We start from the raw sequence: 19,433 nt of genomic DNA on the forward strand, positions 1-19,433 counted from the left end.
TCATGCTCCACACCTGCTTAAAACTCTTCAAAGGCTTTCATTTGACTAAACTCCAAACTCCATAGCATGGCCTTCAAGACCACATCTGATCTGGCCCTTGGCTAGGCCTGCAACTGAATCTCATACCCACTCACTGCCTTACTTCTTGCTCTCTGGCTATAGTGGTCTCTTTTCAGTTCCTCAGTGGTACAAAGCTCTTTCGTGCCTCAGGACCTTTGCACTGGCTGTTCCCGCTACCTGGAATGTTCTCTCCCTGGCCCGTAGGCACTCAAGAAACGTTACATGAAAAAATGAGAATAGTAGATTGCCTCTCCTACAAAAATAATATAAATAATGTGAAAGACATCACGTCATTAATAACTTATTTAGCCATTTGTGTTTATGATATATAAATGAGGTGAGTTTAAGATAATTAGGTTATGGATTTTCTGAAGCCTGTTTATATGGAGTAGAGAGAAGGTAGAAGGTAGTCGGGGGGAGGGTGGGGGGTAACATATTTAACATGCGGTAATCATGAATTGTGAATCCTGTGGGGTAGGTGTTGATATCCCTTTTTGTTGAAACTTAGGTGATTTGGAGACGTCAGCTAACTGGTTAAGTGTTAGCAGGCAGGAAGCGGCAGGTCTGCAATTTACAGGTGGTCTGACTCCAGTGCCTCTGTGCGGTTCCCAGATCCGGGTGACTTAGAGCAGACAGAGTGGAGGGAGGAGGTTCAAAGGTAAGAGAAAGGGAGTCACCTGGAAACACTAGCTCTTTTGTTCACGTGGACAGCGTCCCCGGCTGCCATGGACTGGAGAGGCTGAGTATCTCAACTATATCCAATTCTACACTGGTTGTCAAACGTGGCCTCAGTGAGCTGCACTAGACCCCAACTTCAAAACCCAGTATCCACATACACAGACAAGGCAGGAAATACAGTTACGTATGGCAATTAATAAGTTACCATCTGCTGAAACATCACACTCTGAGTGGGATTTAACATGGCTCTGGATTTCTTTGAATGTGTGTGTGTGTGTGTGTGTGTGTGTGTGTGTTTTTCCCACCATATGTGTTTAAAGGCTCCAAAAAGGAAACAGCTTAATCCAGGAATGTGAAAAAAATTGGTGACATTCTGTGGTGTGTCACTGAAATGAGAAACTTATCAGGCACCGTCTATTTCGGGGGTTTTGTGGTATTTTATGGTTCCAGGGTTTGAGTTAGTGACAAAATGGCACTCCCAGCGTGACTTACCACCTGCGTGGGGTGCAGAAGAGCACTGTGGTAGGCACCACTTTTAAAATTTACTTTTGGCTTTGCCCTGGGCTGAGATGACACACATACAGAAAATATGCCTTTCCCTCCAAGGCCTAACTGAGATCGCGTCTATTCCACTTGGCTTTACCTGTATTCTTCCCAGTGGAAATTAACCTCTCTGTACTAGATTTTCCTCTGTGAACCTCTGTGATGGTGCTCATCCCAGACAATCCTTCCTTGCATAGCCTCTTGCATTTTTATTTTCCTCCTCCACGGACTTAAACTCCCTTGAGGGCACAGGCCCTGGTTTTTTCATCCCTGCATAATCCGGTCGGACCTAGACGTCCTCAATATATGCTATTGAATGAAATTAAAATTGTTTTAGGGAAACAGATCGGGATAATGACTTTAACACAAGATACTTCAGTTATTTGCAGAAACGACATATTGCATATCAATAACATCATTCACTAGATCCTTATGTGAAATGCTAAAAAAAAGTCTGATATTACCAAAAAAAAAAAAAAAAAAAAAAAGCAAAAAAATCCCATTCTTTATTAAGCCAGGGGGTGGTTTGGTTAAACTTCACAGTCTAAATTCTGTGGAATCCAAATGTTTGAAATGAAGAACGATGTTGCTTTTGGTCTCAACATTGGGGCAAAAGGGTGAAAGCCTTTTAGAATGTTCATGGTTAGCATGGGTAGCTTAGCATAGGTATGTCAAAAAATCATTGCCGTGGCTCTGTGATAAGTGGAGGTTTGTGCACACACACACGGACATTTTGTAAGGAAATATTTATTTAAGAACTTCCTGGTTGTGAAGAGAAATACGATGAATGTCACAAAGCACCTAGATATTATGATAAGTGTGTTTGCAGAAGACAAAAGTATTTTGTTTTCTAAATATTTAAACATGGCCAACACACCAGTCGGGATGTGTAAACGTTATGGGAATAAAGAAGGACTCTAGAGTAATATAGCGGATAATGTGAGTAATATAGTGGGTAATGCTCTCGAACCTGGAAAGGAGAGTTGGAAGCCGAAGGATGACATAATCAAAGTCTTATTTGAGAAAGAGGCATTTGGCAACAGTATCCAGGATAACTTCAGGCAGTGCTGCTCGTGAAACCATTGGGGCCAAAAGGGAGGCTGTGACAATAATCCAGATGTGAGGGGATAGAGACATAGTGATGGCAAGTGGCAGAAATGTAGAGGAAGGACTGGCTATAAAAGATGTTTCAAAGGAAAAACCCCTGTGATTTTTGTGAACGTGATAGATAATTCTCCAATACTGAGTTTGAGGACTTGAATGACCTGTCAACGCCAAGGAAGGAGAAGTGGGGAGGGGCAGCCAGACCACAGGAAAATAGGAATTTGCTTTTGCACATGTAGAAGTCAATAATGCAGTGAGACACCCACATGGCAGTTCCCTGGCTCTACCCCCATCATTTCAGGATGTTGTGGCTCCCTGAGGGATGCAAAGGGGATATCAGACCTTGCGATGGCAAAGACGAAATTTAAAGCAGATGAGAAACCAGTTAAGTTTGAAAATGTTGAGGTCATAACATGGCCACAGCTGAGACATGCCACCATGTTCTGGTTGGATATCTGACCTCCTATCTCCTTGACTCTCTGCCAGGCTAAAAGCCCTCACACACTGACCGTATTCTGGCTTACACTTCTGCTTCTAGTCATCTGCAAGCATTTAGCTTGGCGTCCGGCATTAGAACATGCTGGCTTCAAGATTTAAAAATGTGGAAAACACTTCTTATTTTACGGTGGCCCCAAATATTAAAGCCTCCAAGCTTGTGAAGTAGATCTGTAAATCAAAGAGGTACATTCTGACTGTAATGCCAATATCTCTGATCTAATCCTCTTGGTAAAGTTTAACGCATCCTTTGGAACTAACTCAGAAGTTACTCTCTCTCTAAGTAGCCTGCCTGACTCCCCAGGCATTTTTTCATTGTCCGTGTTCCCACAACACTTTGTTCTTATTTCTGCTAGAGCACATGGGACTGATTATGTGATTCTCTTACCACTGGCCTGGGAGCATCTTGAAGAGGGGAACTGTTCACTCATCTTTGTACCTCCACGCCCCTAACAGAGTGGGGGTTAGTGGGTGATACTTCATTGTCAGAAATATCCAAAGGAGAATTTTTAGGAACATGGACGGTGCGATGTGCAGTTGCCGTAGCAAAGAGTGTGTATACATCATATGTCACATCCCTGCTGATGCTGTTAATGCTGCATCGGCAGAGGCAGGGCTCTCATTACATGCTGCTGGCCCATGTTTGTAATGTGTGACATTTTTTACGAAATACTATCAAGGGTAATCCATCATAGAGTAACCTTTGGATTATATGCTGAGACTGGTTTTGACCATAGGCATAAATGAACTTCAGAAATAATGCTATTTTCTAAGGAGGGTATGATCAAAGAGTTCCGGCTAGGAAAATAAAGCAGAACATTAGGTTCTTTTAAGTTAAACAAAAGTGCCTGAAAAAGAGGTTTCCTTCTGTGCACTTCAGTTGGGGACAGGGTTCTTGGGTGAAGATAATCAGGTGACCCTGAAACGTGGCATAATATTTATTTCTTGCAGGATGTCTGTGCATGAAAAAGGGGTGAGGGCTTGCTAAGGTCTGATGACCCTTGGGGCTTGCAACGTTTCTCTCAAGAGGCATTTTTTTTTTTTTAAATAAAAAGACATGTGACAATTTGAGTGAATTTCAGATGTCAACTGTAGGCTCACTGTTAGAGGTATTTCTCTCTTGTGTATCCACAAAGATCGAGGATTTTACACACATTATAGAGTATAAATAAAAGAAAGCTTCTAAGGCTCATAATTTTTGTGTAAATCCAGATAAGACTCCTTTGATGAGCTTAGCGTTTCCTGTTAAGGAAAAGCTTATAGGTGAGAGAAACACTAAAATTATAATTCTTTGTCTTCCTTAATTAGACCAGAGCTCCCCATAGATTGTGCTGAAGCTGTGAGAAAACCCAGGCCATAATTCACATTGTCAGGTCAGCAGATATGGGCACGGGGGTCCGATGTGCGGAAAGGTTTGCTTAAGCGACCTATCTGTGAACTACACAGCTCAGAAGAGGTACACCGTCTTCATCGGAAACATATGCTCCGAAGCTGCCCAGCACAAACAGCTATGGAAATAAATCCCAGCAAGATTCTCATGCCACCTTCACAGACACCATTCCAGAGGAAGTGTATAAATCCCATTAATACCAATTGATGTGGGGCACTAATTAATAAGTCCCATTAAATCATGCAGTAATGACATTTAGCGTCTAATGAATGCCTCATAATCTCTTGATCATTAATATTTTATAGCACAAGAACACAAGAATTGGCATCCCTGGGCTCATGCAGCAAGGTTTTCTGTCTGTGACATGGCCCCAAGGGCATTAAATGGCACCAGGGTATCGCACCTCTGTAGGAAGACGACACAACATAAGCCATTGAATCCCTCAGTTACCCCCTGCCTTCTAACACTTCGTCATTTTAGGAAATGTGAAGCTGTCATTCTCCTAATTAACATCTATGACCGCCGAGTGCCCTGGAAGACCAGAAGAGGGCTGAGCTGTGGACTTTGTCGTGCAGCGTTGCTTTTTTGTCGACCCTCCCATCCCATGCAAGAAACTTGGGCGGGAGAAAATCATTTCTTTTAAAATCACTGATCTATCCCTGGGGGCTTTCTTTATTCAAATGCAATAATCGCCTCACAGAGCACGTGCCATTGCAAGGGTTCGTGGATCCTCTGCTCTTCTAGAAATTCCAGGAGGCCGTCACTCTGCCTGGAGATAGAGGTGGTCTACAAAAAAGCAGTCGTCTCACAACAGGCTCAGGGGAAGTGGAAGAACATCCCCCGCCAACGTTCCATCGCTCCAGTGACACTCGGTGCCTCTCCCGCCCCCCCAGCCCCCGCCCCCAGAAGAGGGGCTGGAGCAGAGAGAACGCTTAGAGGTTGCAGTGGACAAGTGAGAGGGAAAGAGAGCACCGACAGAGAGCGGCCAAGGGGTCTAAGAGGCTGCATCCTTCAGGCGTCGAGAGACCGGGGCTCCAGCTCCAGATCACGATTCCAAAGAGTTAAATATCACCACGCAGCCAGCTCTGGATGGGATTTGCTTCTGGGTGCAAAACGGGACACTGATCAAAATCAACTTGGACAAGTGACAAGACTGAGTCTGATTTCGGTGGATGTCTTTTAAGGTCGTTGGAGGGGAGAGGACGCGAGGCAGCGTGCTCGGGGGTAGGTGGAGAGAAGCTTCCAGTCCAGGGCAGGGGTATAAAGGGACACGGAGTCGGCGAACGGCGAGACCAAACGAGTGGGGAAAAGAGAGAGGAAGAGTTGAAGAAAAGTAGGGGGAAGTGGGGCCAGGGTTAGGGGGGGAGAGAGGAGGACAGGAGAGAAAAGTGAGGGCGGCGGGGAGGGATTAAAAGGGAAGGGGGATCGCCGGGGAGAAGGGCGGACGGCAGGCACGGGCGGTGGAGAGGAGGCGAGGGGAGTGAGCGGGTGGGGGGCGCCGCGGGGCCGGGGAGGAGGGGGAGGGGGAGGGCCGGAAAGTGCGAGCGGCGCGGGGGGGGGCGGCGGGGAGCCGGGGGCCCGGTGGGGGCGGGGGGGGGCGGTCGGAGGAGCGGAGCCGGGCGGGGAGCCGGGGGGGCGGGGAGGCCGCGGGAGGGAGGGAGGTGGGGGGCAGGTGGGGGAGCGCGGGAGGGAGCGCGGCGGAGAGCCGAGGCCAAGTGCATTGTGTCTGGCGGCGGCGCGCGAGCCCACCGGCGGCTGCGGCGGGGCGGGAAGCCATGGAGCCGCGGGCGCTCGTCACGGCGCTCAGCCTCGGCCTCAGCCTCTGCTCCCTGGGGCTGCTGGTCACGGCCATCTTCACCGACCACTGGTACGAGACCGACCCCCGGCGCCACAAGGAGAGCTGCGAGCGCAGCCGCGCGGGCGCCGACCCCCCGGACCAGAAGAACCGCCTCATGCCGCTGTCGCACCTGCCGCTGCGGGACTCGCCCCCGCTGGGGCGCCGACTGCTCCCGGGGGGCCCGGGGCGCGCCGACCCCGAGTCCTGGCGCTCGCTGCTGGGGCTCGGCGGGCTGGACGCCGAGTGCGGCCGGCCGCTCTTCGCCACCTACTCGGGCCTCTGGAGGAAGTGCTACTTCCTGGGCATCGACCGGGACATCGACACCCTCATCCTGAAAGGTGAGCGGCGGGCGCGCCCTGCGCCCCGGGCGCCCGCGCGGGGAGCGCCGGTCCCCGCGGCCGCGTCCCCGCGCCCCTCTCCCCGGCCCATTCTTTCATCCTTCCCGGCCGCCTCGGTTCTTCCTTTCTCGTCCTTTCTTGCTTCCCCGTCCCTCCCCTCTTCTCTTCTCTGGCTCTTAATTTCCACGACTCTTCCCTTCTCATCCTGCCCTCCCCTCCTTCCCTCAAGCCTGTGCTGTAGCCACCCCCCCCCCCCCCCACGGCTTCTAGCTGCTTCTTTCTTTCCCTTGCCTCCTGTGCCCCTCTTCCTTTCCTCTCCCCTCGTCCTTCGCTGTCTTTGTACACCTGCCAGACTTGGGATGCATGTGCAGCTTTTCTCGCCGCTGCTCCCCTACGGAGGGTAACAATAAGAAAGACCCGACCTTTCCGAGCCGGCCACCTCTCAAGTTGTGCCTTCCTTTTAGAAATACCTTTGGAAGTAAAGTGGTGCAAGCCTCAGAAGAGGCAGAAAGGGGCTTTTTCTTGTATTGTGCTCCTGTCGGCATTGGACGGAACTGGTGTGGTCATCCCAGCCTGGCAGGCTAATGGGAAGCTAAGGAGGCCCGAGGTTTTCTTCCCAACCCCAAAGTGCAGGGTTCGTATTGATTAGACCTCAGATAGCATTAATTCGTTGGTGAGGCAGCTGCACACAGATAGGACGTCTACTTTTTTTCCAGCCTTCCGGATCCATCACTCCTCACACCATCCTCTGTGTCTAGGCACGCCAGGGTGAGAGGAGAGAACCCTCCAAAGCCCTTTAAAGTGCAGCTTTCTGGGTTTGGAGTGGAGTCTCTCGTGTTTGGGATACCGTGTAAGGCTGCTTTTGTCGTTTTGGTTTTGGGTACTGAGTTGTAGAGCATCAGTTTGCTCTTCTGAAGTCTATGCAACACCTGGGTCCCGTGCATGTAATCAAAAGTTTGATTTTTTTTTTTTTTTTTTTTTTGGTAATCTCATTCATGTAAAAATATTCAACGAGACCGTCCTATGGGTGAAGCTTCCTTCTAACTTTCAGGGTTCCACTCTTAATGTACATTCTTTTTCTCTGAGATGAAAAAGCATACCTTCTTTCCCTTGGACTCATTCTTGCAAAAAGGAAAAAGTCTAAAATTTGTACGTTTTAGTATCTAGGAGCCATTCAGGAAAGCCAGAGAAGGGACTTGTGTTGAATTATAGTGTGGAACGGAATCCTGTAGAAAGGAGGGGGTTAATAACGGTTTGGCCTTCAGAGTCTTGTTAGTTGGCATATTCTTCATTTCTCATACATGTCAACTTCCTCCTTCCCATGGCTAGCTCAGCTGGGGACTGCCATCTGAAACCTGTCTGTGCATGGAAGGACTCCAGAGCTTTTTTTTGGGGGGGGGGGGGAGGAATAAGGACAGAAGCCTTCCTTAAGGAAGTAAACCTTTTTCTTTCCTCTCCTAACTCACATCCAAATCTGATTTCACCTCATGAAGATGCTGCATAATTAATTCTGATAGTAGCATAGTACATGAACAAACTGCAAAAGCTGAATTTGGAGGCTCAGTTATGGAATGCTCATTTAGGCAAGGCAATTTTGAAAGCTAAGCAGCGTAGTCTGTCTTTGGAAACGAGAGAGCTGCATTGCCTTACACTCTTTCTATGCCTACAGTAGTTGATTGCATGTAAATTGGCTAGAGAGGAATGCCTGGGACAGCAGGGCAGAGTCTAACCTGACAACAGGAGAGGGACCACCTCCCCACCCCCACCCTGGGATACCGCACCTTCCCCACCTCTGGAAGTGCCCTGGCTAGCTGTGGTGCCCAGGTCTTGGGCAGTCCAGAATCAAATGATCCTAAAGGTGGAAGGGACTTTAGAGGTCACTGAATCCAATCTCCTGCCTATTGTTCAAAATCCCTTCTTCTACAGTCTTTCTGGCAAATGTTTGTCCAGACTACAACTTCCATAAGATTCCTATACTAGTTAAAAGAATTATATTTTTCTCATCATGAATGCGGTGTTTTAGATGAAAGCAATATCAGCTTTGTAATATTGATGGTGTTTAGCTCATTCTTTGTGCAGAACACTAGAGGGTTCTAGGCTGTAACCAGAAGACACGGGCTCTGCTGCTCAGTTGCAATGTGTCCTCCAAGAAGTGTCTGGGTCTCATTGGCCTTCAGTTTGCTTGTCGGTGGTATCAGGAAAGCTGACTACTCTTTAGGGAATTTTCTAGTTCTAAAATTTAACATTGTTGTAATAATAACAGTGTAAATTTAGCTTTCTGGGAAGTTAATGAGCTGACATTATTAAGACATGAGGAGTTTGGAGAAAATGACAGATATCAGTACATTATAGGATCATAATTTGTTTTTTGGGAGATGGCCAAAAATGTGTCAAGTACTTTCAACATTCCTACTAATCTACCTTGGGCTGGTTATATAACTCTTATGGATCTCCGTTTCATTAGCTACGAAATGAATGGGCAAAACGAACGGCTTTAAAATTCTGTGAGTCTATGAACAATTTGATTTTGGCATCAGTATTAGGGAAACATTATTACCTTTGTCTTGGCATCAGACCTTAGTGGCTGTGGTATGAATTTCTTAAATGAGTCATATACATCTAGCAGTTGAAATCACATCTCACTTAAAAATTTAGGGGCACCTGGGTGGCGCAGTCGGTTAAGCGTCCGACTTCAGCCAGGTCACGATCTCACGGTCCGTGAGTTCGAGCCCCGCGTCAGGCTCTGGGCTGATGGCTCGGAGCCTGGAGCCTGTTTCCGATTCTGTGTCTCCCTCTCTCTCTGCCCCTCCCCCGTTCATGCTGTCTCTGTCTGTCCCATAAATAAATAAAAACGTTGAAAAAAAATTAAAAAAAAAAATTTAGATAACTAGGGTCTTATGTTCTATTTTTACTTTCTTCTCTGAATTGCCTTGTTTATGAGTTCTAACCTTTAGAAATTTTAACCATAAGAAATGAAGGAAAGTAGATTCAAATGGGAGAGTGGGGTGGGGTGGGCAAGGGCCACAGACCTGCCTGGGATAGTTAGTGAGCTTTTGAGAGAAAAAGAAAGAGATTAGCTGTTCTACATACGGACTTAGAAGGCCAAGCCTGGAGGTGAGTAAAGTTGGGGAGAAGAAAGTGTGAGTTGATAATGTGGAAAACATTCTCATAGTTGGGATTGTTTGCATTTCGTGTTCCCGGAGGCCAGGCAAGTATTTCTGAGAGATGTAGAGGAGACAGAAACAGTCTCAATGTAGAGAATGAGAGATTAGTTTAGAAATGACACGGATAGACGGATAGTCTATGTCATCTTACTCTACTGAAGAGAAATCACATGAGCCAGAAAAGCATTGGTCTCGATGGGACAGATATTTGGGAAAAGTCACCAAATTCTGATCGTCACCCTTCATTTATGATTCTAGTTCACTGCTAGCCCAGCGTGACCCTAGGAGGTCTAGACTGGCCCTACAAGCAGGACCTTCAATGAGAATGGCGGTGAAGTTATTATTGATAAATCCATTAAGAACCAAGACTAGATAGAGCCTACCAGGCTGACAGAGGGCCATTCGACAGCACAATTGGAAGACATTTGTTTTTCCAGCTGCAAGTCCTCTAACCAGCCCTACGCTGACCAGTCCACATTTCACTCTCTTGCCCACTGGGATAGCTTGTAAAGGCTTTAGAGATATTAGGTTCACACTGTATTTTTCCATAGTTTACTATCCAGTGTGGTAAGTGCCCACTGAAAACCTATTATGTTCAAGGCAATATGAGGAAGATTTGCCATGTGTGGCTCTTTTGTGTTTGAGTTGGTCCGTTGATTCTAAATTATTTTTCCATGTAGTTCCTTCTTGCAGCTAACTTTTGATGCTAAGGAAGCTTCACTGGTCAAAGTAGGGACTATATCCAAAGAAGTCATCCTCCACTTGCCAGTAAGAATATAAAAGTTGAGAGACCCTGGTTGCAGGAACTTGAGAGAATAGACTTAAAGCATAGAGCCTCAGGTGCCTCAGTGCCACCGGGACTGCTAGAATTTTGAATGCGACCTGTCCATGCAAAAGTCACAGAAAGCCAGTAAAGCGGGTAGACGTGGCATGGATTAAATAAGAAGCCCAGAAAATGAGAAGAGGTGACCTAAAGACAGGATCTTCATTCATTCATTGACTCATTCATTCATCCATCCGATTTATTCACTCAACAGATATATATTAGGTACCCTGTATTACTGTAAGTGTGGAGGATACAGGAATGAATCAATGCATACAAACATTTGTCCTCGTAGAGTTCATATCAAGTGGTGCAGTTAGTTTCTAGTGGGTTATGTAGTAACTGCACTTAGTAGGTTATGGGAAGAGCACTTGGGGAGGGCAGCTAGCACTGGTTGGCAAATGATAGAGAGTACAGTGCATAGTGATGGAGTGCTCTGCCCTTTGGGGTCCCCGGCCCTTCTGTTCCAAGTACAACTCCTCTGTTTAAACCACTCGATGAACATTCAAATAGGAGGGCAGATGGAAGGAATCTCAGTTGGAAACATTATATAATGCTGCTTTCAGTAACTGAAAACACTGATTTTAATAAATAAACATTGATGAGACTTGTGAATACATTATGTGGTGAGCTTTGGAGAAATTAATTTTGAATGGGGATTAGTCGTTGAAATTATATCAGAAGTTCCAACTGTTCTTACTGGCCTTCACTTTAGTTTCCTAAAATTTTTTAATTAAAAATCTTCATTAAAAGCAATTAACATTATGTTTCAAATATATGTGCCTTGTTGATGGAGATCACATTCTGATTATATATTGCCTGCAATAAACAAAAAGAAAATTAATGTTGCAGTGTTTTGTTTTTATGAAATTTAAAGGGATAGAATTTCAGAAATGTGAAGATCATAATTCTGTATGCATAATGTTAACTTGTATAAATCATTTGGGATTGAATTCTTGAAACTTGAAATAAAACATGTCCTTGTGGTTTCAGAAGCATTTTTCATCTAATGAGATAAACAGAGATATCAAAGACAGTGGGACACAAATACTTTGTCATTTTGTTCTCTGCAAGAGAAAGAAAGTAGGAAAATTGGTAGGAAATTCACTGGATCACTCTGCTAATGATTTATCTGTTTCGCTTGTTGCTTATTTTCCATGAAATTAATAGTCTGTACAGGACCCACAAAGTTCTACCTGACACAGAATTAGATTGATGCTTTTCTTCAGCCCGTTTGTAGACCAAAGTATCATTTGTGTTAGAATAATTATCTCCCAAGAGTAGCTATATCTAGGAAGGTTGAGAGACTAGCACTGTTTCTCCCCTCTGACCCATTAGGTCACATATTGTTCCCAGATCTTCTCTTGGACCGGAAGACGCCGCTGGCAAAGGGATTCCTTAGTTTTGGGGGTGCTGGGGATATCAATAAGACTTCCTTTTTCTTTCTTTTTTCTCAAAGCAAGTGGTCTCTGAAACTGTTTTGAGCAGCACTCCATATCGCTTGTATTTATTCATTTTTAAATTATGTGCATGGACCGTACTAACACATGCATCATAAAGCACAGACAGAAGCAAATTTTGAAGGGATGTGGTAATAGATATCGACAGAAGTTCAACTCTTTTCACCCTGCATTCCAAAAGATGGCACGTACACACCCCACTTGGAAGAGCGTTTCTCTCCCTGCTCGTTAGCAGAGCCAAGTCTCTCATCTGAGCAGAGAAAGGAGTGATCTTTCCCATCCTGGCTGAACTTCATGGGGGATCTCCCAGTGCACTGTTATGTCACACACATTCATCTTGCACGAGGGGAAGAAGACACATTTTCTTTCTGCATCATTTCTGACACTAGGCACAGTATTAAATGAGCCCTTTTTGATTAAACAACTGCCGGCTCATACCACACAACTCTTAACGACTAGATTTGTAGTTTTGCCGCACAGCGTTTTGAGGCTGAACAGAGTGTGTTTCCACACATTCTATTGCTAACGCTCCTGAAGGTTATCTTGAAGAGAAATTAAATTCTGACTTGCCACTCTGCTAGCAAAAAAAAAAAAAAAAAAAAAAAATACTTGCTTAAATTCTTTCCGTCTGCACATAGGAATTGTCTTTTAAAACGGACTTCTAAACACAAAAGTGGATGGTGTGTTAAGTGGCTTGTGAACGAAATTGCCAGAATCAATGACATTTGTATCCACCATGTCTCATGGATAACATTTAGCAATGGCTTTGAGGGAGAAAAAAGGAAGAGTTTTTGCTATGTCATAGAAAGTTCATATCCAATTATATCCAAGTTGCTGTGATTTTTTTTGTGTTAGCTACTGATTTTTCTTCTCCACAGCTCAACAAGAGCCCTCAAATCCCATCAGGCAGGCTACTGGTAATTGCAAGTGTTCTTGATTGCTGTGGAAGATAAGCTTTTGTTAGGGGAGCATCTGGACGTTACATTCCATTGAGGGAGTAAGGGAGACTCCCAGTGTGGATGCTGAGCTGGAGACCGTAATGAGTGGGAACATTGAAGGAATTTAGGCGGGCCATCCGGTGTTCCCAACACTTACCAAGCATGACCTTTCCTTTGATCTCCCTTATACCTGAAGTGCAGTGCACCCCAGATTATTGGTCTGTGACCTCTGCCAAGCAAGCTGTGACCTTGGTGTGGCTGTCTCCTCATTCCCTCAGCCCACCTTGCTTGTTCCCATCTTACCTCTCAGGGAGCTTCCACTGTTCTTTGCTACCCAATCGCGTGAACATCTGGGTTCCATTTTCTGGTACTGCTTGCTGGCTAAAAGAATAAAAATAATCAGATTTGGTCATCCTCTTCACTTCCTCCCCCCTTGCAAAAGCAACTGGTGAAATAGAAAGGCCAAGTTAAAAACAATCAAACTGGAAGATTGGTAAATACATCACATAGCCAATATGTCTCTTTCGGAGTAAAACCTAACGCCACATTTTGGGGCAATTCAGCTAAGATCATTTTTAAGACCGTGTAGACTTGCTTTAGGTTTAAAAAATTTGTTTTTTCCTACAGTTACGATTAAAAAAAAAAAACCAGCACAATATTGATATTGTCTAAAGCTTTGCACAACTGGTTGTAAAGATTTTTATCAAAATAAAGGCATCTGTAAATAGAAAGTGGACGTTGTCTTCGAAACCTGATAAAATTTATGTCAGTTTATTTTTTTCCCCACTTTCTTACAGTGTTTCTCTGTGGTTAAAAGTGATTGCAGTGATTAATCTATTTTATTGCAAGTTTTAACTAAAAGGATGTGACTGAACTTGGAGCATGGGAGTAGGCATTGGCCGTCTGAGGCCGGCAGCCTTTGTTTGCTGCGGAGTTAACTGGAAACTGTATGCCGCGCTCCATCTTTCTTGGAGTTCAGCCAGATAAACTGATTGCAGACCTAACAATAATGTCATGGGGGCATCCATCAGAGGATGCATTAGCAAGGGGAAAAAGGGAAACAATACCAACCGTATTTTAGTTTCTGTGATCTTAAATTACTGCGGACACATGGAATGATTTTCTAGAACTTGCTAGAAAAGTGTTCAGACTTTTCGATGTTTTGTTCACAGGTAAAAATCAATCGACTCATTTCTCCTCTAAGGACCTAGAGGATGTACTATGTTCCCTTTTGGTTTCTCCGGGTAATTTGATACCATATAAGTATGGAGGGAAAAGATTCCAGGAACAGAAGTTGGAAATTCCGAATGTATCCATAATTCCAGGGGGGCTTGACTGTCCCTTTGCAACAGGTCACTCAACTGCAAATCAACACTAATCCTTTCATCTGCCAATAAGCACTGACATGCAGACTTCCGGTCTGTCGCAGGGGAACAGGCAAGGTTGGGAGAATGGTTGGAGTGGGGAGGGTGGGGAACCTATATTTGGCTCGGATCTCTTTTGTTTAACATTTTAAGGAATTTTTCTTTGGTGTAGGGGATGTGAGCATTTGCTTCACTCAGTGATCAGTCAACAAATATTACTGAGTGTTGGAAAGGAAATGCCTTTGAAGATAAGAGGCTGCTTAGTGAAAAATATGGGTGCTATGTCCTCCCGTCTTGTGGGGTTGTACTTTCCCTAACCATACCCAGAGCAGTGAGGAAGGAGGTTTGGGTAGGTCGTTAATTTGGGTTCAAAAGCCATTTCTTAAGTTCTCACGATTTTGAAAACTGCTTACAGTAACGGTTACAGCTGTCATGGAATTTTAAGCATGTGCCTGCCGTAAAATGGTCCTCAATGAAGTTATTCCGAAAAACAACAGAACTGGTCACCTTGTCATGGGATTGAGAAATCATGAAACAGATCATCACGGTGACAATGGGAGTTACAATGGGAGTAACTGAGCCCAGGCCAACTGGAGCTCAGTATTTGTTTTATGTCACTGATGCTTCAGAATCACTTCTTCTGGATCATTTCCTTCTTCGCATCCAACACATTGGAGGAAACTTTGGTGTTCAGACAATGGAAGCTTTGGCTGAAGAAAGCTAAAACTCACAAGCACTAGACAAATGATGAGACGAGCTGAAGAAAAGTGTGGCGGGAAAAGTGACAGTGACTGCTAACACGAATGTTTCTGAAAAGCGCCGTCTCTTTGTTCGGGTGTCGAAACAAACAAAACAAAAGATGCAAGGAAAGCGTTTACTACTCAGCAGTAGAAGAGAACATCCAGCCAGAAGATGTCCGCCCAAGAAGCATGAAAGTCAGGTTGTAGTTCTTTCCTCCTTTTTTCTCAAGAGTTACCTTTTCTTTCTGAAGGACACTCAGCATGGTAGGAGGAAAATAGGTAAGCACATGTAGAATCAAAGATCCACAGAGTTGAAAGGAACTTTGAGCGGCGATCCTCACCCAATTTTTTTTGCGACGATGCCTGGGGTAGAAGATTTCCACGTGTGCTGCGAATGCCTATCAATTACATGCAATTCCCAGCACACCGGCCCGAATTCCCTCCTTTTCTTCCTGAAAGCCCATTATCAGAATGCCTGTGAGGGAGGGGATGTTGTAATCAGCAGCATTTTGAATCTGTTTTAATTTATAAAACAGTCTATCATTTGGAGAAAGGAGGCCCTTCAATCTTGTATAGAAGAAGCTGAGAGATTGCAGTCTGACAGGCAGTGGGGGGCTTTATCCACATTGCATATTCTTCGTGGAGGGCGGTGAAGGGAGCTGATGGATATTGTGCGCATGGGCGCTTCGGTCCCCCGGAGTCATTCTGGACACCACTACTGACTTGGAAAATTGGGAGCTGTGTAAATAACTCATTACCGGTTAGTCTTCTGAACTGGCCCCAGCACACCTGATTTGGGACAATTTTTAAAAAGTGACAGGAGCACAGTTTTGTATGCCCTCCAAATGTGACACGGTTATTGAAATAAATATGTCTGAGAGCCTCTGAGAGACCTTAAACGGAGTCACTCCCTGTTCTCTAATCCACACATACAGATGATTCTGCAGTAATATTTTGATTACGCCACGGGGGATATTGAGCGCTTCTTCCTAATTGGCCAGATTTTCATTTTGGAGATTTGTGGCATGGATACTTTTTAGAGCATGTTTTTTTTGTTTTTTTGTTTGGTTGGTTTTTTATTTCTAAACTATCACAGAGTTTTTGTTTTAGCATGCTTCCAGTTCTATTTACAGGTTAAAATGGCAGACTTATTTCCTGCCCCTGGCCAAGTAGTCTATATATGGAGTTTTCTGGAGTTGTTTTTATTTCTGCAAAGGTCAGGTAGAGCAGCATTTCTGATTAGGTATGAAACATTATAATTTGAGCTGTGGGTCTAATTTTTATAAAAGGCAATTAATAAAGTGCTTGATAAACACCCACTTACCTAGGTGGGTTTATCAGTTGAGGATCTCTTAGTGCCAAATGACAGAAAACCTAAATAAAAACGGCTTTACCTACAAGGAAAATGTATTATCTCCCATAACAAGAAGACTGGAGGAAGCCTGCACCTGGGCTGATTAAAGATTCAGTGCTATTGGGCTTTAGTAGTCCCAACATGGCTGTTTTTGCCTCCAGGCTTGTCTCTTCCTGGTCACAGCGGTGCCATGAGTCACTTCCCCATACAGCAACAGTTCAAACTAGGAAGGAAGGGAGACTACCCCATTTGGTGAACCTCTTTGATAAAAAGTGTAATTTCCCATAAGTCTCCCAGCAGACTTCCCAGAGGTCTCATTGGTGAGAATTCTGTCACATGACCGTTCCCTAAACCAATCCCTGGAAGTGGAATGGAATGATCAGAATTCCCGTAGACCAATTAAGTTTTCTTCTGGCCCTGGAGAAGGAAGGGCCCAGTGTTCCCAGGAAGCATTTGGCTGCCTGACAGGGTAACAAGATTTGGTTTCTGTTAGCTAAGGAAATGTGGTTGTTGTGTTTACAACCATAGTGCCTGCCGCAGTAGGGAACTTCAAATGGCAGTCCTGGCCCAGCTCTGGTTATTCTGCAGGTAGATCAGGACTGAGAGGAGAACCCAGGTTTTCTACTAGCTTTCCCAGATTTACTATGTTGTCTCTCTGTATCCTGCCCTCATGGGCAAAGGGGAAGAAAAATACCTTTTTCCCTCTGCACGCCTAGCTTCTCTACTTGGGACCTTATAAATCAGATTTATGGAATTCACATTAACAAAAGGAAAACAACAGAAATTTAACATATGCATGGTGCATATACACAGGAGCACTTAGAGATGAATTTCCAACCTTCCTGGTAGATAGGGGAAGGAGGAGGGCAGAGAAGTAGTCTTATATCTACTTCTTCTCAATTGCCTTCAGCTCACAATAGTCCTTATGCAAAAGTAGCATGTTTTGGGGCAGCATATTCTGCTAACTTTCTTGGGCACACAGTAGTGCCTTGAAATCCCAGTGCCTTTGTTGTTGTTTTTTTTCTTTAATTGTTAAAAAGTATTTATTTATTTTTGAAACAGAGACAGAGACAGAGCGTGAGCAGGGGAGGGGCAGAGAGAGAGAGAGAGAGAGAGAGAGAGCGAGATACAATCTGAAGCAGGCTCCAGGCTCTGTGCTGACAGCACAGGCTCAGCACAGAGCCTTGACGCAGGGCTCGAACTCACGAACTGTGAGATCATGACCTGAGCCAAAACCAAGAGTCAGATGTGTAACCGACTGAGTCACCCAGGTGAAATCCCGGTACCTTTGTGAAGAGCCCGTTGTGATTCTTTACTCTCTAATGACCTAGAGACCTCATGATTATTTCTAAGGAGGCTTATTTATAATTGCACTTTTAGACATGGAAGGTAAAGTGTTCAAAATTGTGTGTGTTAGGGGCTATGGATGTACTCTAAGATTTGATAGTGCAGTTGCTATAAATCTGATGCACACTACTTTGGTGAGTTCAATGTTTTTAGTGCTTCCTGGATATACATTTGCCCCCATCCCCAACCTCCCCTCCCCCCACTCAACCCATGTAGAAGTTCAGTGCACAGTAGAGAAGAGCTCTGTGGCGACCATTATTCTGAATATACCTTTCTCCCCACCTCAAGCCAGCTTGGTTTATAAAAATCTGTTCACCCCATAGTATGACTTGTTTTAATTTCTTGTAGGAAAACCATGGTGACTATAACATATTTCATTCTCATCCCTTGACTGGTGACCGAGTGGCCATTATTAGAGACAGCATGTGTCTGTCACTACAACAACTGGAGAAAGGAAATGAGCAACTCACTCCGCGGTTGTCCGTGTCCTGATGTGTTGGTACAGGCACGTAGTCAAAACCTGAGAAGCTAACCAATTCTAATCTGAAGAAGAGCCGCTTTACCAGTGTCTTTACGGGGCTTGAATAATCCTTGAGATCTCTGTGAAGAACTGTTTGCTTTCAGAATTGCAAATCCGGAAGGCCACGTGAGGAGGCAGTTGTTTGGTCGTGTATGATCTTGGGTTTGGAGGAGGGGGTGGAGGGAGACTGTGTCAGGGTGAATCTCAGTCATCTCAGCAGGAATGTTCAAAGCCAGCCCACTCCAGCGCACCTCACATTTCTTGATGGAATTGCTACGCTCCTCTTGGACGTCTTATTTGAAACTGAGCGGCCTATTTATTAAAGCTTGATACCTCTTTAGAGCAGGAATTTCAAGGCAAGAAAATAATCTGAACCATTGCAGATGGGCTGAGCTAGCAGGATTTTAGCACAGAAGCCTCAGAAGATGGTGGAGAGCCACAAGGTATGTGGGTGGACATATATTTGGACCACCAGATTGCATGCCAATTTGTAGGTTCAAAAAAAAAAAAAAAAAAAGGCAAGAGAGCAGGCAGGAAAGGAAAGAAAGCAGGAAAGAACAAATGAGCAACTATTTGGTGAATCGTTGGAGGACCATCTCTATGGGGATCTTATTTCTTTAAATATCTATTAGTGCATTAATCTTTCTAAAATACAATCTTATCATGCCTTTCCTTTTATTAAAAGTCTCTGTCTGCAGGGTTCCTCAATAAATTAAGCACAGAATTACCAAATGATCCAGCCATTCCACTCGTAGAAATAAACTCGGAAGAATCGAAAACGGGGACTCAAATGAAATCTTCTACACGAATGTGCCTAGCACCATTCATATTAGCCCAAAGTGGATACAACCCAGATGTCCATCCATTGATGAATAGATCAACAAAATGTGGTATATTATACCATGGAACATTATGCAGCCATAAAAAGGAATTATTTGCTGATGCATGTTTCAATACAGATGAATCATGAAACCATTATGCTAAGTGGAAGGAGCCAGACACAAAAGGCAAAGTATTGTATGATTCCATTTATAGAAATGTCCAGAATAGGCCAATCCACAGAGAAACACCGTGCCCTCTTGTCCATCTGGGCACTCTTCCTTGAAAGCTTAGTGCCTTTGTTATTTCCTCTCTAAACTTCCTTGACCCTAGCCTCAGCCCCTTGCTTGGCAAAATTAATTGCTTTATTAGCTGAGACCCCAGTGTGTTTTATACATTCCTCTATGAAAGCACTTCTTACATTGTATTGTGGTTTGTTTCCTTGTCCGTTTTTCTCCC

General features: G+C 44.6%; 1 protein-coding gene across 2 annotated transcripts in view; it reads left to right on the top strand.

Moving 5' to 3' along the window:
* The first annotated feature begins 5,949 nt into the window (after nucleotides 1-5,949).
* The window catches only part of TMEM178A (transmembrane protein 178A), a 52,912-nt gene continuing 39,428 nt past the window's right edge, over nucleotides 5,950-19,433 (top strand). The window contains exon 1 of one of the 2 annotated variants that reach the window (XM_040496587.1): nucleotides 5,950-6,445. In XM_040496587.1, the coding sequence (XP_040352521.1) occupies nucleotides 6,046-6,445 (400 nt within the window). In that variant the 5' untranslated portion in view covers nucleotides 5,950-6,045. The remainder of the gene's footprint in view (nucleotides 6,446-19,433) is intronic. The other variant, XM_040496586.1, reaches the window with a different exon arrangement.

This window comes from Herpailurus yagouaroundi, unplaced genomic scaffold (genome assembly GCF_014898765.1).
Source record: "Herpailurus yagouaroundi ecotype Mexico unplaced genomic scaffold, PumYag 188, whole genome shotgun sequence".
In the NCBI taxonomy this organism is placed as follows: domain Eukaryota; kingdom Metazoa; phylum Chordata; class Mammalia; order Carnivora; family Felidae; genus Herpailurus; species Herpailurus yagouaroundi.